At 41.4% G+C, this 23,677-nt stretch overlaps 1 protein-coding gene across 2 annotated transcripts in view; it reads left to right on the top strand.

Moving 5' to 3' along the window:
• Positions 1-400: 400 nt before the first annotated feature.
• USP6NL (USP6 N-terminal like) overlaps positions 401-23,677 on the top strand; it is a gene marked incomplete in the record, with an annotated part of 204,590 nt that continues 181,313 nt past the window's right edge. The window contains 2 exon segments of one of the 2 annotated variants that reach the window (XM_034764788.1): positions 401-535; positions 6,123-6,212. In XM_034764788.1, the coding sequence (XP_034620679.1) occupies positions 6,209-6,212 (4 nt within the window). 2 annotated transcript variants of the gene reach the window in all.

The following is a 23,677-nucleotide window of genomic DNA, read 5'->3' as shown; positions in this document are numbered from 1 at the left end:
CTTGGATTGTTACCCCACTAATTCTCTCCCCATCCCCAGCCCCGCACTGTGTCAGTGCCTGCCAGGTTAGCTTAGCCTGGTGTCTGCATTAGATTGCAAGCCCCTTGGGCCAGGGCCCCTGTCACATTTAATACCTATACAGCACCATGCATGCCTATCCCCTGCACAGGGAACCATACCCACTGGATCCAGCGTTACCTGACTCCAGCAAGGGCCAGAGAACCACCTACTCCCGCACAGGGCAGCACCTGGGCCCCTCAGCCTCGTTGTGAGCCCAAGATGGCGGCAGCCGCGGGCTCGCCCTGTGTGGCGACAGTCGGTCCCCCTCAGCCTCGTTGTGAGCCCAAGATGGCGGCGGCGGCGGGCTCGCCCTATGGGGCGGCGCTGTGGCCGCAGGCGGAGTGGGAGGGGGGTTTCCATAGTTGCAGTGAGTAGGTGTCACACACCAGGGCGCTTCCTGGTTGGAGGCCGCTGGGGCCGGGGCACTGCACGGGGAAGCGCCTGCGGGGAGGAGGCGGACGGAGGCCGAGGCAAGGTAGGGACGGGACGGGACGTCCGGCCATTGCGCTCCCCCTGGGACTGGCGGCTGCCCCGCTCAGTCCTCACGGCCCCGCGGCTGGTGGGTCATTGGGGAGGCGGACTCCTCCATTCCGAGCCCTGCGGGGGGGTGGCGAGCCGGGCCCCTCCACTCGCGGGTAAGGAGCCGGGGGCGGACCTTTCTGTTCCGAGGGGCTGAGGAGGCGGACCCCTCCATTCCGAGTGCTACGGGGGTGGAGCGCCGGAGCTCTCCATTGCGGGTGGGGGGAGCTGGACCCCGCCACTCACGGAGGGGGCAGGACCCCTTTCAGTTTCAAACCAGAGAAGGGGCGCAGGCCCCTCTGCTAAGCCTGTGTGTGTCTCCGCCCTGTTGGGGAGGGAGGTGGGCCTCAGCCTGGGGGGAGGGAGCAGGTGAGACAGTGTGTCAGGAGTTGGGGAGTTCTGGGGAATGGCTGGGTGGGGGGAAGCATCATTGTTGGGGGGGGATCTGGGGAGCGGTGGCAGCAGGATGAGGGGGTTTGGTGATCCAGGGGGAGTTTGGTGTCATCGCCATTGAGGAGATGGGGGCGCTCAGATAAACTGGGGGCTCTTTGGTGTCATTGCCTTTGAGTGGCGGATGGGCTCTGTGTCAGGGCGATGGGGGCTATCTGATAATTTGGGGGTTCTCTGGGGTTATTGCTGTTGGGGTGGGTGTGACTGGACTCTGTCAGAGTGATGACCAAGTCTATGATAACCTGGGGTCTCTCTGTTGTAATTGCTTTTGGGGATGGGGCTCTGTGTCAAGATGGCTGGGGGCTCTTTGGTGTCATTGCTGTTGGAGAATGGGGGAGTTTGGGATAATTGAGGTCTGGATATTTGAAATAGTAATGTGAACTTTCTGGTGCTAATAACTATGGAGACTATCAAAACTCTGGGTTACTTTCTTGAAGGTGCCAGCCAGCCAAGCCTTGAGTTTGAAGTGCACAGGCTTAGTATAGAACAGCCTGACTAAACGAGGTTCCGACATAGTTTGCTGCCAATATACTTCAATCGCCGTGGCACTCTCAGTCCTTGGCATCTACTGAGATTGCCAACAAAAGAGCCAGTTGTCAAACGATATTGTGGTTTTTGTGGACATCTGTCTGCAGGGAACTGGAATGAAACCAAATTTATTTCACTGTTGACTGGGGCTGGATTCAAATGAAGACAGAAATACTCTGCTTCTGTCTACCATCTCATGAACCATTCAGTTGCTCATGCACACTTAAAGAACAACTTTCTTTGTGTAGTTGTGGTTTGGAACAAGTAGTGGCATAGAAACTCAGCTGCTAGGGGCTGACTGGACTTTAGCTCTAAAGGTGATTTGGTGGAATGAAAGTAAATTCCTTCTCTACAACAAATAAGTAGCTTTCATGGGGGACCAGTGTTGTATAGTATCTTCACAAAAGCAGGGCTTTGGAGCGGAGCCCGGAGCTGGAGCGTGGAGCAACTCCGGAGCAGTGGGGCTGCAGGTTTTTGCCTGGAGCTGGAGCGGAGCCGGAGCACAGCTCCAAAGCCCTGCTCAAAAGAGTAACTTTTGTATGATTACTTAGTGCGTCACCAAACTTGTGTATTCTATTAACTTCTAAAGCTGCTATTGCACAGTAGAAACTCAAAGTTTGTTAGGCTTACATATACTAAATCCAGGAACCAATCAACATTGCAGAGAGCCAAAAGCAATTTGCTGAACACTTTTTTGTAGTTTAAGTACTCCAGCTGTGCTCAAAGAAGAGGGTGTTGTGTTTGATTTGTGCTTCTACTGTATGCTTCCTCATTTGTGGTCAAACAGTAGTATGCAGTGTTGTAACTGTGTTGGTCCCATGGTATTAGAGCGACAAGGTGGGTGAGGTAATATCTTTTATTGGAACAGGGCAGAAGAAGAGCTCTGTGTAAACTCAAAAGCTTGTCTCTCTCACCAACAGAAGTTGACCCAATAAAAGATATTACCTCACCCACCTTGTCTCATTAAACCATAGGACAGTTTCATTATTGTGAATTTTATGTTCTCTCTCGCTTGGGCATATCTAAACACCAGATAAAAGAAGTTCTTAATTTTTTTGTAAGTTTCTCTTTAATGGCACTGCCCTTAGGTGACACTGCTTGCCTGTTTTTAAACTTTAAAAAATCTTTTATATAATGTTACTGATTATAACTTCTTACTTCAGATGTAAACTGAGTGCAGTGTAAAATATTTTTAGATTACTGAAATTGCCTTTAAACCAGCAGTCCCTTTGCTCTCTCATTATATGTCTTGGAAACTAATAATTTCAGATGTTATATTTTGTTCATTTGCTGCCTGTCAGAATTTCAAATATGCCCTTGTGAAAGCTCTGAATCTGTTACCTTTTGAAGGATAATAGCAGTTTAGGCTTATGGAGAAAGTAAAATACACCAAAATAATTTATTTACACTTAGGCTCTGTTTAGATCACTTTATCATGATTTTATGTATATAAACTATGTGGGTATATGACACACAATTGGGAAATCTGCAGGACAAAGATCCTATGGTCTTTCTGCTTCCTGATGATTGGAAATGTACATTCTATCTTATTTGAAACGTCTGTGCATCTAAGTTAAAATGGTACTAAAATTGAGTATGCACAGAACAGTAATTAGAGCTGAATTTCTAATTATAATTTTAAAGGAATCTCATACTCTTGTGCATTGTGAGATTCTACTTTGGCATTGCATGGATGATGCAAACTGCATAGAACAAGGCTATTGTATCCTGTAATTTAGTTACAACCCCGATTACATTCATGATGGTTTAGGTAGAAATTACAGTTTACAAGAGAAAAGTTCAATGTAAATGCTGATACAATGTTAGGTAGGATATGATGTATTTGGATTTTTTTTAAGTAGGTGTGAATTTGGTGCTCTAAAGAGCTTCCTTCCCATACTTGAGGTATCTAAATGCTCCTTTCAAAGCTAAGAGTTGGGTATTGGTAGCTCAGTGACTGTGTAGGCAAACATGTCAGCATTTAAAGCTCAGTAATAACTTGCGTACCACCAAAGGATATTAGAACCTGCTTTATTCATAGAGGCAATATTGGCCAGGCTTACCTTATGCCCTATACTCTTTTCTGAAAGAGTTATTTACTGGCTAGCTACCAGAAGGCAGAAAGGACCTTGATTCAACATCTTACATGAAGATAACCTTTCTAAGGGACACACTTCACTACAAGAAAAACAATTAACAGTTTCCTGTCTGACTGAGGAGCATGTGCGTTATAACACTTCTTAATGTTGTTGGTATGTAAGAAAACAGTCTATAACTGTTGCAGAAAAATCCCCAAACATCTTTTCTATGTTTTAACAAAGGTAAGTGACAACAATAGAGGTACTTACTGCATCATTTTAAACCCCCCCCCCATATGCAGCATTATTCTTGAGGAACAGAAAGTATACTTCAGCATAAAAAATGTTAAATGATACATATCAGTTAATAGCATATCTTCAAAGAAAATATTTAGATAGTGAAATCATTTATCACTGTCCTTCTCCTCCCCACCATAGATTAGAGTTCAGGTTACAATATAGTGAAATACGCATTTCTTCATACTTAATAAACACACACTTTGTACTTAATATGTGGGCAGTGTAAAATTTATGATGACTTTAACTACTAATTTCCTTAATTTTAGGTGCTTGGATTTTGTAAATGATGTGAGGGATAACTGTTGTTGTCACTTAACAACACTGACTGTTTTTCAAAACTAAGGGTTTGTTTTTGTTTATAGAGCTGTGTTTTCCTGTCCACGTCAGCAACAGAAAGTATTGTAATACAGATACCCCTACTAAAGCAGAGCGCTATGCTAGTATGCTATTTTTCCTGTAGTGTAGACAAAACAATATCCCCCTGAAAACGCATTTGAGTGCAGGGCTCTGATTCTCCAGCTGACTCCACACATGCAGTCCCAATTGCAAGCTTGGGCCCAAATCTGTGCAACTCCAGCCATAATGATTCTCTAATATAATAACTGTAATTAGTGTAGTAAGTGATTAAATGTAGTGAATGTTACATTTGCTAATTTTGACATCAATAATCAAAAGAAAACTGACAAGACTGCAGTTCTAATGATATGTTTTAACTAGGCATTTTATTTTTGATTAAGCTGTGTGTGCTTAGATGTTCAATTGAGCAGTCATTCATGGAGAGAATCAACAGGACTTGAAATGTCAAATTTTTTCTTTACCAATTGCAGCATCTCACAAACTTTGTGGTCTTTGTTTTGTTTTCTTCCTCCTCCTAAGTCTGTCCTTCTCACTTTCCATCCAGTGCACAGGGGCTGGTTGCAATATTCATTGGTGTTTGTAAGATCACAGCACTGTTGCAGTCTTCTTTCTAGGTGCCCCTTTTGCCAGTTTAGCAATTGATCCAGCAGTTGGAGTTGGCTCAACAGTACATACTATGCTCTTTCCTTTACTCTTTTGGCATTTGCTGCAAATCTGTAAATGTTATGCTCAGTCACGCTTTTAAAGAAGTTTGATAATTGTCTCTCCTTGTGTGTATTCTCTTTAGCCTTATGAGATGAAGAGAGTTGAGACTTGAAATCTGAGTCAGCAGAAGGAATTATCTGGCTTGACTAGCACAGGTGTTCAGGCTCTGCAAGTTATATTTGGTCCTGGAAAGAGGAAATAGATATTAGAGAATATTCCTTAGTTTACAGAAAGTCTATTCCTGTGCAAGTATTGAAAGAAAACTCTCTTTATAGCCTAATATATAATGGATTTTGCGTTTCTTGTTTTTGATTTTAAGTTAATTATGAGATCCAGTCATCTCAATTTTAACAGTTTTCATACATCTGTATAAAATTGATCATGGAGGTTATTTAATAAACATTCTAAAGCATACTTTGCTGTGCTTTTACGATTACAAATTAACGTTGCATGTTTAGCTATGGATAAAGCTAGGCATGTATGGTTTAAAAAAAAAAATCAACATCTGTCCTCCTTAGATGTCTTGTTTAGGTTTGGATTTTTATTTTTGACAAGTGTGATGGTTTACACTCACTAGATGGAGTTGTCACTTTTCAAGACTTGGTTTCTTGGAGGATGTGGGGGGGCGGGGAAGTATTAGAAGTTAGTGCCAAAACCATATTTATTTACTAAATTTTGTGTGTGGTCATCTCGTTATAGAATACTTTTTACTGCATCTTACTGCTAACTGAATTTACTTGGGAAGAAGTATGACTTTTATAATAATGCTACATCTACTAGAAAAAATGTGCTCAATCTTGTATTTCATGCCTGATGAACATTTATTACCCATAAGGGAGCAGTTACAGTTTATGAATTAGTCTTTGAAGACCTACTAGAATTACTCTTACAAGAAAGTGAGAATATTAGAAGATTAAATTTCAAGAATGTTGTTTCATATCATAAAACAATGAAATCCAAGAATTAACAAAGACACTTTTTTTGCGAGGTTTCTTTCTTTAATTTTTTTTTTTTTAAAGAAAGGGGATGACAAACTAACAAGGAAAATAACTTATTTTGAAAGAATCATTTTTAATTGTTTGGGTATAAGTTGTGAGAATAATACCCTTTTCTTTCTTTGTTCAGGACATGTATACCTCTGAGAAACCTTTTCCAAGAAGATACCTTGGTTCTATACCTGCCTCGCGCTATATGCAAAGAAGTTTCCAGTCATGAGTGAGTAAATTCCTTTATCTGACCATATCTTCATAATAGTCAGAGTTGAAAGTAAGGATTTGTAAAACTTGTTTCATAGTTTAAAAGAAACCTGTGCCTCTGTATTAGGTTTTGAAAGTTCCTCTTTCACAAAAAATGTTTAGGTAGAATTTACATCTGAAAAGCTTCCTCTTTCATTTTAAAAAGAATAAGCCAAGGGTTAGTCAAGATGATTCTTAAACCAAAGAAAAATTGATTTATTGATTAGAATGCATATTATAAACAATAAAATATGGTAATTTATTTGTTTTTTATAAGAGTTGCTATGCTGACAAGACTTTTGGTATAATTTAGGGAGGAAAATTCTGAAACAAGTTGATCTTGTTCATTTGAATCAAATATGCCACAGGCTTTGAGCTAGAAAATGTCTTCGTGCTACTAAAGAACTCCAAAATATGTGGGTGTCCACTAAATTAGAATATTTGGTACAAATCCAGCATAAAATGAAGGGATTTCATTTAAGGGAACAGGGAAATATATTAAACAAGTTTCCGTGAAAAGGTGTTAAAGCAAATGTGCTTTGGCCTGTGTTTAGGAGGCCTGAGCTGGAGAATCTGATGATTAGTCTGGCAAAAAATAGAGAAGAAAGGAAGCCAAAAGCTCCAGTATCAGACCTAAGGCCATATCTGATTGTGGAGATTTCTCTTTTGTTCCTTTTCTAGCAAATTAAGGTGTGTTTTTTTTTAAAGATAAAGGTGAGTTGTTTATTAGGGAGTTTCACACTGGTAAGACCTAGTAAAATCCATGACAGCAACACTATCTGGAGTTACATTCCATAGAAACTACAGTGAAACCTCTTAGTACAGCCCTTTTACAATTACAAGTATTATGTAATCAGAAGGCAATATCAAGTTTAGTTCAAGACTTAATCTGCTTCTAAATTGTGAGTCCACTGGTTTATGTCTTGTTTTAAGTCTATTACTTCACTTCCCAGTACAAAGAACCACAATGGTATTCCTCTTTCTACCTGTGTGAGCAATAGCTAACTAATAAAACCATGTCCATGAAGTCTTCATTAACAACATGGGCATGCACAGAACCTCTGACCTGGATCCCCCCGCCTGTTGAACACATTGGCAAAAGTCCCATTCATTTCTAACATGGCCCTTGCTTATATTGCTTTGTTTGAAGAAAAACAGGTGTTAATTTCAGCTCCATTCAAAACAAGGGAAAAACTATTTTTTCTTGTCAATTAGAAAAGGGCAAAACTGATAGAGTAAATATTAATTGATCTGCTCCCCATATCCCCCTCAATTCTTTTTAGATAGCTGCAGTCTTTTTATCAGGTTAATTTATTAAATTTTAAGTGTTGTTATTTAGCTGCTACTGTGGTTGGATGCTGTTTCTTTATGTAAAATTAGTAAAATGTTTTCTCCTGCACACAGCAGTTTGCATGGGATCTGGTTCTGTTTAAAGCATTTATATTATTGCATAAATAACACCCTTCACTGATGATTCTTATTAAATATACCAAGCATTCCATAAACTTGACTATACCAGTTTGTCAAACGCTGCTAGATTAGTCTTCCTTGATCTGATACAGCATCAAGGACACTGTCAGTGCATGGTGAAGTGTGGATATTTGTTTTGTCTGATAAATTTTATTTCCTCTCAGAGCATAGTTGCTATGTCAGTCTGGTTCATAAAGTACAGTATTCTTGTGATTGTTGCTTATAGAGTCATTGCAGGTTTTGTAACAATGAATGATTTCAGTGGGAGTTTTGGTTGATTATGGACTGGAGGATTTGGTCTGATATTGGAAGCATAAGAAGTCCATTCTGCAAATCAGTTCAGATAAAAGTTAATACTAGCATTGCTAAGGCCAACATTGTCAACCATGACCACAGATTTGGGGTGCTAGTCTGAGGTACTTTAGACTGATTTTTCAGAAGTGCTGAGTGGGAGCTATGAATGCTCAGCACCTTTTGAATATCTGACCTCACGCATCTCAAGTTGGGCATCTGAAATCAGTGTCTGTTTCTGAAAATTGGCCAGTTTTGATTTATTGGCATTAATGTTACTCAGTATGTAGTCACCTGTATTCAGGGGAGCAGCATATCTCTCGGTCAGGTGCAGATGCTCCTTTCCATGGTAAGTCATGGATTTCAAGGACAGAGTTGTAAAGGTGCCTTTTCCTCTAAATGAGATTAGAGGAGAATGTTTATTTACAGATGTTAGCTGTAGGAAGTATTACAACTCTACTGGTTGGAGGAAGCATTAGTTAAAGTTTGCTTCCTTAAAAATGTCTTGCAGTAAGAGTTGTTCCCTATAATATTAAACTATGCTCTTCTAACTGTCTTGTAGACTCAGAGGTATTTCCCATATCAGTGAAAAGGTATTTACTTGTATCTCTCTCAACATGTAAATTATATCATTAATCACCCATGCATCGAGAAGAGCTAGGGTCTTATATCTTCAGTCAGATACCTTAAAGTAATTTAACTATGCGGTTCTCATTTTGCCTAATTTTCACACCTGGTAGTGAAGTTCCAAATGCACATTTGATGTGTAATATAAAATATTAAAATTTCAGTCTCTTTAATTTTGCAATAAAGTATTTTAGATTATATTGTCTGTCTTACCATCTGAACAGTGTGATTGAACATAAAAGCTAACATGTAAGGCCTTGGTACTGCAGATGCTTATCAATAACTTTTTAAGCATGTGAGTAGTTTCGATTGACTTTGTTGGGACTACTCCTGGTCTGAAAGTTAGGCCACAATACTGCAAACACTTACAGGCTTAAGTGAAGAATATCTATGGAAAGATAGAATCCATCATACACAGAAGTTATGGCCCATGGGTAATTTTTAATTGATCATCTCACATGTTCAAATGTAAGTGGCTTTTATTGAAGTATTTGTTTCACTGGGTTGATATCTAGTGCTTTTTATACATGTCTGCTGTGTTTACAGAAAGACAATTAAATCCAGCTGTCAAATCATGCATATAGTAAAATTGTTATTTGTACGGTGTGACAACTAGATGATACATTGAAGACATGGTAAAGATATATATTATGTCGAAGATAGACTATTCTGGCTTTATTTCATATTTAAAATATTTAAAGATAAATTGCTTATTGTAAAAATCCTGGCTGTACCTAATCTTGCTAAAATCCCACAAGCAGGAGTTTGTTCAATCCGTTTGTAAATTTTTTTTCTTCTTAGTGACATTTAGCTGCAGGAAACTTTACAGGCTCTCATAATTTTCCTGTGATTACAGGCTCTCTGCTTCTAGTGTTTTTTCTTTTCTTTTTTTTTTGATTACTCCATTGAAGAAAGAGAAGGTCAGCGCAGTGAATTTTATTTTGAGTTGCTACATTAACTTGGAATTTAGAAACAATGAAATTTAAATGTTAGTACACACTGTTGTACTCAATACTATCATTCTGGCAACAAGCTGCTGACAGCTTCATTTTTTAAAATCAATGGGATGTAGTACTAAGGCTCTTTCCTCCCTCCCCTCAGATCTCTCCAAATAAACTCTGCTGTTATAGTTATTTGGACAAAATGATTCTGCTTTGACTGTGTTTTTGTACATCAATTTCCCACACCCCCAAAAATCTTACAATGCATAAGTTTGGGAAAATAACTTGCTGTTTGCATGCTTCAGTAACATTTCTTACTTTATAGCTATGTTGGGCTTTATATATGTAGGGCAAGAACTCTGATGTCTCCTTTATTTGGAAAGCGGATGCCACTGCAATCTAAATACTAAATATTGCTGTCTTCATATAAGAACAGACAAGGTGGGATTAGTAATGATGAGATCTGAAGCCTTTCACTTCTTCTAGGCTAATGTACATTATAGACCAGTGGTCCGCCATCCCAGGCCAATGGGGGCAGCGTCGTGGGCCGAGGGATGTGCTGGCCGCGGTGAGTGGGGGCCGCGATCGGCCGAACCTGCCGCATCAGCAGGTAAATAAACTGGCCCAGCCCGCTAGGGTGCTTATCCTGGCGAGCCGCGTGCCAAACGTTGCCGACCCCTGTTATAGACGTTGGTAACATGTTCTGTGGATAAAGTGGATTCAGCTGTCAACCTGACACTTTTTCATGAGAAATAAATTCACACATAGCTTCCCCCACCCCCCCAAAAAAAGGGGGGGGGGCAAAGAGACTGGAGCAGACAGGCACCATAGAGAAAAGCATTGTGTGTACACATTTGGTCACATAGCTGCAACTGAGAACTGAATATCCTGGGCCTTTGTTTTTGTAGGGCTTCCTGGCATTTGCACATATCTTATCCTGTTAAACAGGATCTGAATTTTGGGTTATATTTTCAGTTTTTCTAAGCCAGGTTGTGTTTGGAGTGAGCTTGTAGGACTAAGTTAAGGTGTTCTGTAACACAAATGCTGGGGGAGACACAGTTCTCTGTGCTATCATGAAGTGTGAGGCTGTTATGTACTTTGTGTATTCCATATAAAGAGTTTTGCAAATAACTCGAAGGCTGATTAAAAAGCTTTTTTAAAATACTTCGTTATAGCTGCTGCCAGTGAGTTGCAATAGCACATCAAAAAAGGAAAAGAGACCAAGTGGCTCATATCCAAAAAATAAACTGCATCCCTTGGAAAAAGAAAAAGTGAATTTAAATGTACTTATAATGAAGGGTAATAAGGAGCTGCCAAAGAAGATTAAGTTATACGATGTATTGAGTTATTTGTACTATCATTTTTAACAACACACAGCTTTATAAATTCGGCCTAAATGTATGTTGTATGAATGTGACTTTTTTCCAAGAGTTGTCCTAACTTCACAGGATAGTATATGTTCTTCCAGTCACTAATTTTTTCCATCTTCCTATTCTTTAGAAATATAAGTTTTTGTTTCCGGCTCTTTATCTTTGTAATTTGAAAACACTAGTCAGATATCAAAAGCTTGGTGATGGAACCATGGGGGACTCTATCCTGGGAAACAGTGACTCTGAAAAGACTTGAGCGGTCCTGGTGGATAATCAGATGATGCTGAGCTCCGAGTACAATGCTGTGGCCGAAAGGTCTAATGCAATCCTTGGATGTATAAACAGGAGACTCTTGAGCAGAGAGATTATTTTACTCTGGAATGCTGTGTCCCGTTCTGGTGTTCACAATTCAAGAAGGGTGTTGATAAATTGGAGAGGGTTCAGAGAATAGCCCCAAAGAATGATTAAAGGATTAGAAAACATGCCTTATAGTGATATTCAAGGAGCTCAGTCTATTATTTTAACAAAGAGAAGTTGAAGGGATGACTTGATCATAGTCTATAAGAATCTACATGTGGAACAAATAATAATGTACTCTTCAGTCTAATGGAGAAATGTATAATATAATCCATTTGAAGCTAGACTAATTCAGACTGGAAATAAGGTGTAAATGTTTGACAGTGAGTGTAATTAATCACTGGAACAATTTACCAAAGGTTGTGGTGGATTCTTCATAAGTAGCAGTTTTTAAATGGATTGCTTGTTTTTCTAAAAAATCTGCTGTGGGAATTATTTTGGGGAAGTTCTTTGGCCTGTGTTGTATGGGAGGTCAGACTTAGATGATCAAAGTAGTCTCTTCTGACCTTGGAATCTGTGAATCCATGGACTCGGAATTCTGAAGAGCTGTAATGCATACAAATTCGCAAATGCTTAAATTGAAAAACTCAAGATGTATTCACAGTGAAATAGTGGAATATTTTAGGGATCACAGTTATTTCTGGGTTGTTGAGGTTTTTTAAATAACAGGAATGAACCAGAATTCACCAGTTAAAGATAAGTAAATTGCTAAGCACTATTGCGTCTTAAAACGTCTATGATTGACAACATTCAATGCAGGGTACTTACAAAGGGAAATTTATACTGCATATTTTGATAGATTGTCATGGTCTGGGAGCTATGGGAACCACTGTGCCCCCTAACCAGTAAACTGGGTTGGCCCTTCGCACATTGCTCTGCTGGTGATTCAGCCAGCCTCTCCAGGCCCTGTTATCATCCAACATGATCGCATGTGGCAACACACACACTAACTGAGCTACCCAAGTGCTTTACCTAAGCCACTCAAAGACAAACAGCCAATTTCCCAGCTCCCCAGTCTTGCACCCTTGCTGGAATATAAACCCAGAATTATACAGTCTTACACTGCACAGGGATCTGTACAATGCAAGCTCATTAATATATTCACTTCCCCCTCGACGTGGAAAAGATATGCAACAGCCTTTGTTTACAGAGCTGAGATTTTCCCAGACACGTCACTCAAAACACACTGGTTAAGATAAAACCTAAAACAAGCTTATTAACCACAGAAAGATAGATTTCAAGCGATTATAAGTGATAGCAAACATATCAAAGCAGATTACCTAGCAAATAAACAAAAATCCGGAAACTAAACCTAATATACTAGATAGATGGGATTTGAATTAGCAATTTCTCACCCTGACTGATGATACAAGCAGTTCACCCAAATTTCCATACACAGGCTAGAAATCCCTTTAGCCTGGGACCAGCACTTCTCCCAGTTCAGACTTTGTTCCTAAGATGTTTCCAGGAGTTCTCTTGTGTCGGGAGTAAGGTCAAGAGAGGATGTCACTCCCCAATTTATGTAGTTTTTCCATATGGTGGGAACCCTTTGTTCCAAACTCAGTTCCCAGTTTAGCTTGCGGGAAAAATACAGGTACCAAAATGGAGTTCAGCGTCAGGTGGTCTGGTCACATGCCCTTGCATGCCTTACTGAGTCATAGCAGCCATTACTCATAGGCTGGGTGAAACGTTCACAGGAAGGCTAAGCTCTTCTAGGGTACATTTTCTTTGTTGATGAGCCATTAGCACTGTCTAGCTTCTTCATTGTTGTACCCGAAAGGCTAGTTGTGGGTGTTACCCAGAGTAAGCAGATTTGAAATACAAATAGAGTCAATATTCATAACGTCAGATACAAAAATGATGCATGCACACAAATAGGATAACCATATTCAGCAAATCATAACTTTTCGGATGACCTCACATGACCCATCTTGTACCAAATGCATCATAATTATGCCAAAATCATATCTCAATCATATTACTATAATGAATATGGGCTGCAGTGTCACACATATCTTGCTTGAAAAGACCTGTGAACTGCCTCTTCCTGAAACTACACAGAAGAGGAATTTAATAGTAACCTGGTGTGGCAGGATCTCAGGTCTCAAGGAGAAAGAATAGGATAATCATGTTAAGCCTAGTCATGGGCATAGTAGAAAGACAGCGGAAGTAGTTAAAAACTTAAATCTGTACTTCTAGTCACCTTTTTCACTTAAATATTTTTCCTTTCAGGGGTTAATACTTTCCTCTCTTGCTGTTTTATTCTTGGCATATTTTGCCTTTTGGTCTACTCTTCTCTTCCTTCGATCTGCAGTTTTTTTACTGTAATTTCCACTCTTTTTAGATACTGACTGTGCATGGTGGGTCAGCTAGCTGGCTTCTCTGCACTTCAGAGATTGCAATCGGCGCTAGAGGGAACAGAGTGCTTACAGCAGTAGCACCATGCTAAAGGCAGGTGCCTGGCCTAAATGGGGAATTGGTGTTTAGGTCAGAATGACTAAGTTACGGAAACTTTCTCATCTTTGAGAAGAGGCCTTGACTGAGCCATAATTAGGAAGTTCTAGAGAGAGAGCAGAGATTGGACTAAAATACTGTATCTTAATGTGTAGAGCACTTGAAAGTGGAATTTCTGTCAGCTGATATATAGGAAAATGTAAGTTACTATCACTCTTACTCCCATAATCTTTTTTTTCTGGCATATCATAAACTGTTACTTTTTAATAATACTTGTGGGTAAACTTCACTGAGATCGGTACTAGACACCTCACATAGCTGGATTATACTGCCTTTGTCTAGTGCTGTCTGGTAACTTAATTTCAGTGCTGTGCTTGAAAGTGTGAAGCACTGTCTAAGTGCTAAGTATACTTACTACTTTATAGCAAACTATCAGACAGTCAGTTAAAGGCTGCATTTTGTGTCTGCAAAACAGTGATAATATGTCACAATGATGAATTGCTAAAGGGAAGTGGCCTCCACAGACAAGACCCTATCCACTGATCTATACCTCTTAAGTAAAGAGTCCCAGAGCATATTATATTACGGTGTGACTTCTGTTCGAGTGGATGAGGTGATTCCACATTGACTACACCTCTATCCCGATATAACGCGACCCGATATAACATGAATTTAGATATAATGTGGTAAAGCAGTGCTCCGGGGGGGGCGGGGCTGCGCACTCTGATAGATCAAAGCAAGTTCGATGTAACGTGGTTTCACCTATAACGCGGTAAGGTTTTTTTGGCTCCTGAGGACAGCGTTATATCGGGGTAGAGGTGTATATTTCAACATATTTCCCTCCATTTAAAGAAAAAAACACTGCAAAAATTTGAGGAAATAACTTATTCTCTTGTGCCTTGATTTTACCCTTGCAGATAAGAAAATCCCTTTGCTGCTTGTCAGGCAAGTGGCAACCAATAGAAAATGAGCATTTTGGTAATATGCAGAGGGCTAACTCCACTTTTCACTCCATAGGACAATTATGCTTCATGCCTCTGAGGAAGTGAGCCAAATGGAGGCTTTTTTGATCATGGTGTTCCCCCTCCCCCCAGCAAGTGCATTTTTTTGTTAATCACTAGCTTTTTGAAAAGCTATTTTGTTTCCCTTATATGGGTCTTCCTTTAGACTGAAGACATTTTGTTTAGTTCAGTACATTGCTATGTTGTTGTCTGTTCTTGGGAAGAATGGACGTTAGTGCCTGACATACAGTGACATCCTTCAGGACCCTATACCGAGGTCAAAGAAGGAAGAACTGCCATTGTGAAATGGCAGCTCCTTCCTTTTGAATTTGTGGGCAGTTAGGCTTCTACAACCATAGTGTCTTTAGCAATATAGCATCTAATTCTAAGGTAATCTTCTGCAGCCTCTCCCTGGCACAAGGACAGCATGATTTCTCTGAAGAGGAATTGGAGGATAGCAAGTCTCACTGAATCAAGGCATGCATTTGCTGATAGATCTTGTGTATTAAGTCGGGTCTGTACTAGAGACTTCAGCTGACATGTCTACATTGGTCAGGAGTGTGAAGAGGTGCAATCCCGCCCTGACCACTATACCTCTTCCGACAGAAGTCCCAACTGTAGGCACAGCTATATTGGCAAAGCTGTGCTTTTACTGGAATGCTTGTTTTGCTCCTGGAGGATGGCTTTACTTTACCAGTACAAAGTGCAGTAATGCTGGCACAGCTGTATCCTCACTAGGAGGGCTATGCCAGTATGTTTTCCAGTAAAGGTATACCATCAAAGCCTTCCAAATGTAGATCTGGCTTTAATTTTAGGTTTGGCCTATGTATTCTGAGACACAAACATGTAGTTTAGTCATGGAGGAGAAAACTGCTATTCTCCCATCTTGGATATTATCCTGTGTAGGAGCTATTACGTGGCTTGTCTAAACACAGAAGTTACACTGGTTTAGTTAAACTGGTATAACTGTATGTGGACACTCTTTCATGTTTAAAACTGGCTTCCCGCAGTTTAGCTTACCCTGGTGGGTTTAAACTGGTGAAATACTTGGCTCTCTATGAGCTGAGGGGTGAAAACATTATCCAAATCAAGATGCACTAATTTAACTAAATTTAACTTAGCACGTTTAGTTAAACTTGTACAACTTCTGGGTGTAGACCAGACCATTGACACTTGTAGAAACCTCATCTTCACCCTGAACTGTCAGGATAGCTAAACAAGGAAAGCTAGGACAACAGATCTTGTTGTGGGAGATTTCCTCTATTGGATCGCTGAGCATTGAAGGAATGATTTGTCTTTTTAGGACACATCTGTCCTCTTCAGAAATTCAGATTATTGCCATATCATCACAATAAGAGCCTGGAATAGATTATTTATGAAACATTAAAAAAAAAAAAAAGCTGTCATATCTGTTCCAAATGGCACAGGGAATTTTTTGGGTCTATAACTTTTTCAAATTCTCTATTTTTGGTTGTGATGCCTTCAAATAACTACTGCTGGCCACCTGTGATTACCGAGATCAGTGTTATGACTAATTGATACCTGCACTCCTGACTCTACTATAACCTTGTCCTCTCCCTGGCGCCATGTTTAATCTAGATCCTAGATTGGGAGCTCCGTGAGGAAGGGCCTATCTTTGTACTTTTTGTTTGTACAGCATCTAGTACAATTGGGCCTTGATTGGGGATCTTTAGACACTACTGCAATAGAAATAATAAGGCCTGGTCTGTGCTAGAAAATTAGGTTGGTTTAACTACATCGGTCATGGGTGTGAAAAATCCACACCCCTGAGTAGTGTAGTTAAGTTGACCTAAGTCCCCCTGTCGACAGCTCTAGGTCAATGGAAGAATTATCTTGGCGAGATGGATGACCTGTGCCAGTGGGAGAATCCCTCCCATTGGCGTAGGTAGTTTCTACGCTGAAGCACTATAGTGGTGCAGATGCAGCATTTTAAGTGTTGACAAGCCCTAAGTAACAACAGTAGCAAAACAGTTTCATGAAATATACATCAAATATCTGTCACGATGGAAGAGAGTCATTTTATCTGAGATCCTTATCACCAGTGATAATCTGTCACATTCAGATACTTTCCAAAGATGCAGGACACAGGCACTCACATCTAAAATACAGGAAAAAATGGATAGCTCTAGATGTAAATGTTGGGGCAACGACCCTCTGTGTTCTCTTTGTATAGCACCTACCACAAAAGGATCCAGGTCCATGACTAGGGCTCCTGGGTGTAGGCAATAGTAATAATCTCTTGGTGATGTGAATTATCTTCAAATCCATTCATGAGAACATTTCCCCCTATATGTGAAGGGTTGAGAGGCTTCGGATGGGTTGAAGGGATATTTCCAAAACCAACTGATGCTGAGCAAATAGAAAGCTTTCTAATGTGAGTCATGATGTTCTTCTCCTTTTGTCTGTGCTGTTGATCAAGCTATATACAGCTTTGCACTGAAAAGACTGAGCAGCCACCATCCACCAGTGGAATAGAATTGTTGATAGCAGTAAACATTACGCAACAGCTTTTTAAATGGTTATGTTTCTTATTGCTCAGATGTTCTAATTCAGCATATCAATTTACTGATTTTAAAGCTATGCTTATTTTAAACTACGATTGATTGATTTGTGGTTAACCAAAAAGCTACACTACTCTGTGGCATTCATCGGTTCTTAACATGTTTTCTTATTGGATACAACCTCTTTGATTTGTAGCACAGATGGAAGATGCTGGGGATTGATACCATATGTGGTGTAATGCAAGTAATCCCAGCAGGATTCCACGACTGGTTCTGTTTTTGTTTAAATTTAAGATCTTTTCTTCTTTTAAACCATCTAACTTGTTGACTCTTAGCTGTTGTTCAAAGGGTATTTGCAGATGTTTTGTGCATTAGGTAGCTATGTTGAGGTGATATAATATCTAGCAGCTGGTCAAAAAGTTGTTTAATCTCTCATTGGAAAAACTATAGTTAAAATCCTTGTCTCAAAATTATACAGAAGAATGACCAGACTGGATCTCTCCCCCTTCCCCCCTCCCAGGCTATTGGCATATCTGTGCCCGCTTTGCTGGCCAAAATTTTTAAAGTGAGTAGGAAAGGATATGTAGTAAAAGCTGTTTTATCCGGCACTTTGCCAACCGGAAAGCTCTATAAACTGGCATTTCTGATCTTCATTGAAATTCAGGTTTATAGTCTGGTTGGCACGGGGCCGGCAGGGGGTTGGGGCGTGGGAGGAGGTGCGAGCGCGGGCTCTGGGAGGGAGTTTGGATGCAGGCGGGGGTGTGGGATGGGGTTGGAGTGCTGGAGAGGATGTGAGGTGTGGGCTCTGGGAGGGAGTTTGGGTGCGGGAGGGGACTTGGGGACGGGAGGGGGTGTGGGGTATTGGATCGGGGGTGCACTCACCTTGGGCAGTTCCCCGCAGGCGGCGACCTGTCATGGCTGCTCCTAGACAGAGGTGCAGCAGGTGGCTCCTCACACTGCCCTCGCCCTGTGCGCTAACTCCAGAGCTCTCATTGGCTGGGAACTGCACCCAATGGGAGCTGCGGGGGCTGGACCTGCGGGCGGAGGCAGCGCACAGAGCTGCCTGCCGCGCCTCCGCCTAGGAGCAGCCGGGACAGGTCACCGCTTGCGGGGAGCTGCCCGAGGGGAGTGTCACCAGGATCCGGCACCCCCTCCTGAGCCCCTACTGCACCCAACTCCCTCCCTCTTAGTTAACCGACATTTTTCACATACTGGCGCCCCCCCATGCCCACAATATGCCAGATAAAACAGCTTTTACTGTATATGGATCTTCCAGGTTATCTTACAAAGCTGAAACTGTTTTTCTGGTTTATTTTATGTAATCAGTATTTTTTTTTTTTCTGAGTAGGAAAGGATACTACTATACTGTAGGATGCCCAGGCAACTGCTAATCTCGTAAATCGCTATTATAAAAGAGCACTTTGTTTTAAATAATGCATTTGTGTTTGCAACATGAGAAGATTCTTAAATGCAGTCTTTCTGGTTTACTATTTGAAAGCCTTTGGAAAATCTGCTCAATTCTCTGGTAGAATATTGAATGATACATTCAGAACTTTTTTTCTTTTGTCTAATTCTAATTTCTCCGAATAAACTTGGAAATCTTGAATTAAAAAGTCTGTAGTTAAAATATGTTGGTGGTTCTTTTATTTTTTATTTCCTCCCTTGGTTTACATCAGGGGTCTGCAATGTTCGGCTCGCGGCTCGCCAGGGTAAGCACCCTGGCGGGCCGGGCCAGTTTATTTACCTGCTGACGTGGCAGGTTCGGCCGATCGCGGCCCCCACTCGCCATGGTTCGCCGTCCCGGGCCAATGGGGGTGGCGGGAAGCCACGGCCAGCACATCCCTCGGCCTGCGCCGCTTCTCGCCGCCCCCATTGGCCCGGGACGGTGAACCGCGGTGAGTGGGGGCCGCGATCGGCCGAACCTGTCGCGTCAGCAGGTAAATAAACTGGCCCAGCCCGCCAGGGTGTTTACCCTGGCAAGCCGTGTGCTGAACGTTGCCGACCCCTGGTCTACATAATATATAAGACCAATCTGTAAGGTTAAAACCAGCAGTTCTCAAACTGTGGCTGTGGACTCTTGTACTCCGGAGAGAGCTGGCTGATCACGTGATGCTGGATGTTTTCTTGGTTTTCAGTTGTTAAATTGCCTTAAAGTCAGCTACAGATACATCAAATACTTTCCTGGTGTTACATAGAAATGTAAGTGATTTCTGTAGTTACGAAAAAGGTATTTTGCAATAATAAATGGTAGAGTAGGTAGGCCACAATGCGCTGTTTGTATATCATGGTGACTGTAAGCTTACAAAAAACGTAGGTGTAATTGTTCAGGTGTGTATGTAATCTGCACAAATGTGATTGGAGATGTCTTTTGAGATATGGTGAACAGCCATTGAAATGGCTTGAGGACTCCTGGTACGTCCATGGGGAACAGCTCCATGATCTTGATCATTTTGATGATCACTGTAAATGTGGTCAGCTTGTCGTAGTCCGTTAAAAGTATTCTATTGTAAAACAGATGTAAAATGATGCAAAATATTTTAATGGTTTTTTTTGGTGGGGAGGGAAATTTACAACCAATTGATGAACAGAAACATCTTTTGATTATTATTTTTGTTGTATTTTTATATAGAATTATGTACAAACAGTATTGAAATTATTCAAACTAATACTAAAACATAACTCAGATTCTTCTAAACCAAGACCCGAGGAGGTTGAATGGAGTGGATTAAGCACAATCTACTTCTTGAATCAGTCTAAAAATTCCTTGTCCTTTCTAGAAAATAAATTGAAAGAACTTCTGTAAATTTCTAGCCTCCTTCTAAGCCATGCATGCACATCCATATCTCACACACATACCCCCAACCCCTTGTTACATGTGTGGAGAGTGCCTAGCACAAGAGAGATGCTCTCTCACTTACTGGGCCATTACATGTTGATGTAATACACTTAGACTTCTGTAAGGCATTTGACTTGGTACTGCATGATGTTTTAATTAAAAAAACAAACAAACTAGAATGAGATAAAATTAACATGGCACATAATTAAGGCTACGTTTTTGTCATTGATATTTTTAGTAAAAGTCATGGACAGGTCACAGGCAATAAACAAATTCACGGAAGCCCGTGACTTCTCCTTGACCTTCACTAAAAATATCCCTGACAAAAGGGGTAGGTGGGTTCAGTACCCACTGCTACTGGGGCTCTTAGGTCCCCCACTGCTGTGCTGCATGGGAGCTCTAGGGTCCCCCTGGCCGTGGGGCTGGGCTGCCTTGGGGTCCCCTTGCCTCTGGGACAGTTGGGAGCTGCAGAGTCCCCCAGCTGCCCGTCACCTGCCTGCTGTGGCTGACAGCTGTGGGTTCTGCCCCCCCCCAAGGTGGGGGCTGGAAGCTGTGTGGGTGGGGCTGGCTTGGAGCTCCAGCCCCGGGGCAGAAAATGTCACGGAAGTCAATGCAAGTCACGGATTCTGTGACCTCTGTGACATAATCGTGGCCTTATCCATAATAAATAGATTAAAAAGTGGCTGCCCGGTACCAAAATGTGACTGTAAACAGGAATCATCATCAAGTTGATGTGTTTCTAGTGGGGCCACGCATGTGTTGGTTCTTGGCCCTATGTTATTTAGCATTTTTATCAGTGTTCTGGAAGAAAACAAAATCATCACAGATTAAGTTTGCACTTTGCAGGTGACTTAAAAACTGGGGGACTGGTAAATAATGAAGAGCACAGATAACTGATAGAGAACAATCTGGGCCACTTGATACGATGGGTCCAAGAAAACAATGTGTGTTTTAATACAGCCAAATTACTTCTTATTATTTGTATTACTGTGGTGCCTACAGGCCCTCTTCATCTACCAGAATCCCTTTATGTTAGTTGTTGTACACGGAACACAAAGACGAAAATGTATACATATAGGGACAAAGAATGTAGGCCATAGAGTCCCCCATGCTGTAAATATCTGAGAACAGTGACTCTGAAAAAGACTTGGTGGTTAATCAGCTGAACATGAGCTCCCCATATGACTCTTTGGTGAAAAGGCTAACGTGATTCTTGGATGTGTAAAAACGGGAATCTTGAGTAAGAGTAGAGAGGTTATTTTACCTCTGTATTTGGCACTGGTGCGACTGCTACTGAACGACTGTTTAGTTCTGGTGTCAACAATTCAAGAAGGATGTTGAAAAATTGGAGAGGGTTCAGAGAAGAGCTATGAGAATGATTATAAAAGATTGAAAGACATGCCATCTAGCAGAAGAGCCACATGCGGCTCTTCAGAAGTTAATATGCGGCTCCTTGTATAGGCACTGACTCTGGAAAGTTGGCGCCTGTAGCTTAGCCCCGATGTGCCAGGGGGTGCTCACTGCTCTGCCACAGGCCCTGCCCCCATTCCACATCTTCCTGCCCCTTCCCCTGAGCCTGCTATGCCCTCGCTCCTCTCCCTCCTGCCCCCGCCCCGAGCCTCCTGCATTCCACGAAACAGCTGATCGGGTGGTGCAGGGAGGGAGGGGGAGGTGCTGATCGGCAGGGCTGCCAGTGGGTGGGAGGCGCTGGGAGCGAGCGGGCGCAGGGGACTGATGTGTGGCTGCTGATGTATTACTGTGGCTCTTTGGCAATGTACGTTGGTAAATTGACTCCTTCTCAGGCTCAGGTTGGCCACCCCTGCCATATAGTGATAGACTCAAGGAGATGAATCTATTATCTTAACAAAGAGAAGGTTAAGAGATGACTTGATCACACTTTATAAGTAACTATGTGGGGAATAAATATTTGATAATGGTCTTTTCAATCTAGCAGACAAAGATAGCAAGGTCCAATGGGTGGAAGTTGAAGACAGACAAATTAACATTGAAAATTAGGTGCAGCATTTTAACAGGGTAATGAACCATTGGAATAATTTACCATGGGTTGTGGAGGATTCTCTATCACTGACCATTGTTAAATCAGTATTTCTAAAAGTAGTGCTCTAGTTCAAACATGAATTATTTCAGGGTAGTTCTGTGGCTAGTGTTGTGCAAAAAGTCAGTCTAGATGGTAACAGTAGTTCTTCCTAGTCTTAGACTCCATTAATGTGTTCACTGTACCTAGCACAATGGGGATGACCTCTCTGACTGGGGCCTCAAAATGCTTCTTCAACGTAATACGTAACTCCTCCATGATACGCCGGTACATTTTGCTGCATGTCTTGGGGCAAGATTGAGCTTTTAGTATGTGGAATCTCACCACCTGTTGATGATACATGGATTAATGCCTTCCTTAGTTCTATTAGTATTAGTAATACTTTGCATTTTTGTGATTCCTTCTGTTGGATGATGATGTTACTGAATTAAGCCCTAATGATAGTGCTGTGAGGTAAGGACTATTCTCCTTTGAGAGATGGGGAGACAGACCCACACAATGTTTAATTGTACTTTCTCTCTATATATTTTAAGTATTAAAAATAAATCCAAGGTTCTAGTGACTATTTGTTAATGCACCTGTAACCTGATATAACATGAATTCGGATATAACGCGGTAAAGCAGCGCTCCGGGGCGGGGGCTGCGTGCTCCAGCGGATCAAAGCAAGTTCGATATAACGCGGTTTCACCTATAACGTGGTAAGATTTTTTTGGCTCCCAAGGACAGCGTTATTTCGGGGTAGAGGTGTACCAATTCATTCAGTATTCTGTGATGCCTGATGGATAAAAAATGAAATATTAAGAAATGACAGTAAATTTTGAATGAATAGTATGTGAGACTGTTTTTCTTTCTGTGGCAAAATTATAACTCAGTGGAACTTCTGGCAGAAATAGTCTCAAACTTAAATTCAGTTTTTGTCTGCCTCAGCATTTTATACTCGGAGGGCTCACTTTTATAAGCTGCTGTGTGCAGGTACCTGTGCAGAGCCTCCTGAAGCCTAAAAGTGCAGGATCTGGGCCTAAGAATTTCTCTAATTTTTAGTATTTTTATCCCCATTTGTATAACATTGGTGCATCTCCACTGGAGATAACAAAGGTGATAGCAAACAGGTAGGATGGAGTCTTTGTTTAAAAAAAAAAAAAAAAAAAATGTTGTCTAAACCTGGTTGGGTCATTGGTTGGAACATTGTGCACTCTCAGACTGAGGCTGCCAACCAGACCACTGAGGACAGCAAGTGTAGTGCAATCTGCTGTCTGGAAAAACAGGTAGTTCTAACCTAACAAAACTTCCACACACAGTTTGGTTTAGTTATCTTTACTTTCAGAAAAGGGAGGCCTGGCTGCCCCTGTACACCATATGTAGGGTTACCATACGTCCTCTTTTTCCCGGACATGTCCGGCTTTTCGGCAGTCAAACCCCCGTCCGGGGGGAATTGCCAAAAAGCGGAACATGTCCGGGAAAATGTCGGCTCTGTTTAAGAGCCCGGCTGCCTGAACGCTACCGGCTTCGGGCAGCCCCGT

This window comes from Trachemys scripta, chromosome 1 (genome assembly GCF_013100865.1).
Source record: "Trachemys scripta elegans isolate TJP31775 chromosome 1, CAS_Tse_1.0, whole genome shotgun sequence".
NCBI lineage: Eukaryota > Metazoa > Chordata > Testudines > Emydidae > Trachemys > Trachemys scripta.
This window is presented reverse-complemented; position numbering and strand designations above follow the sequence as displayed.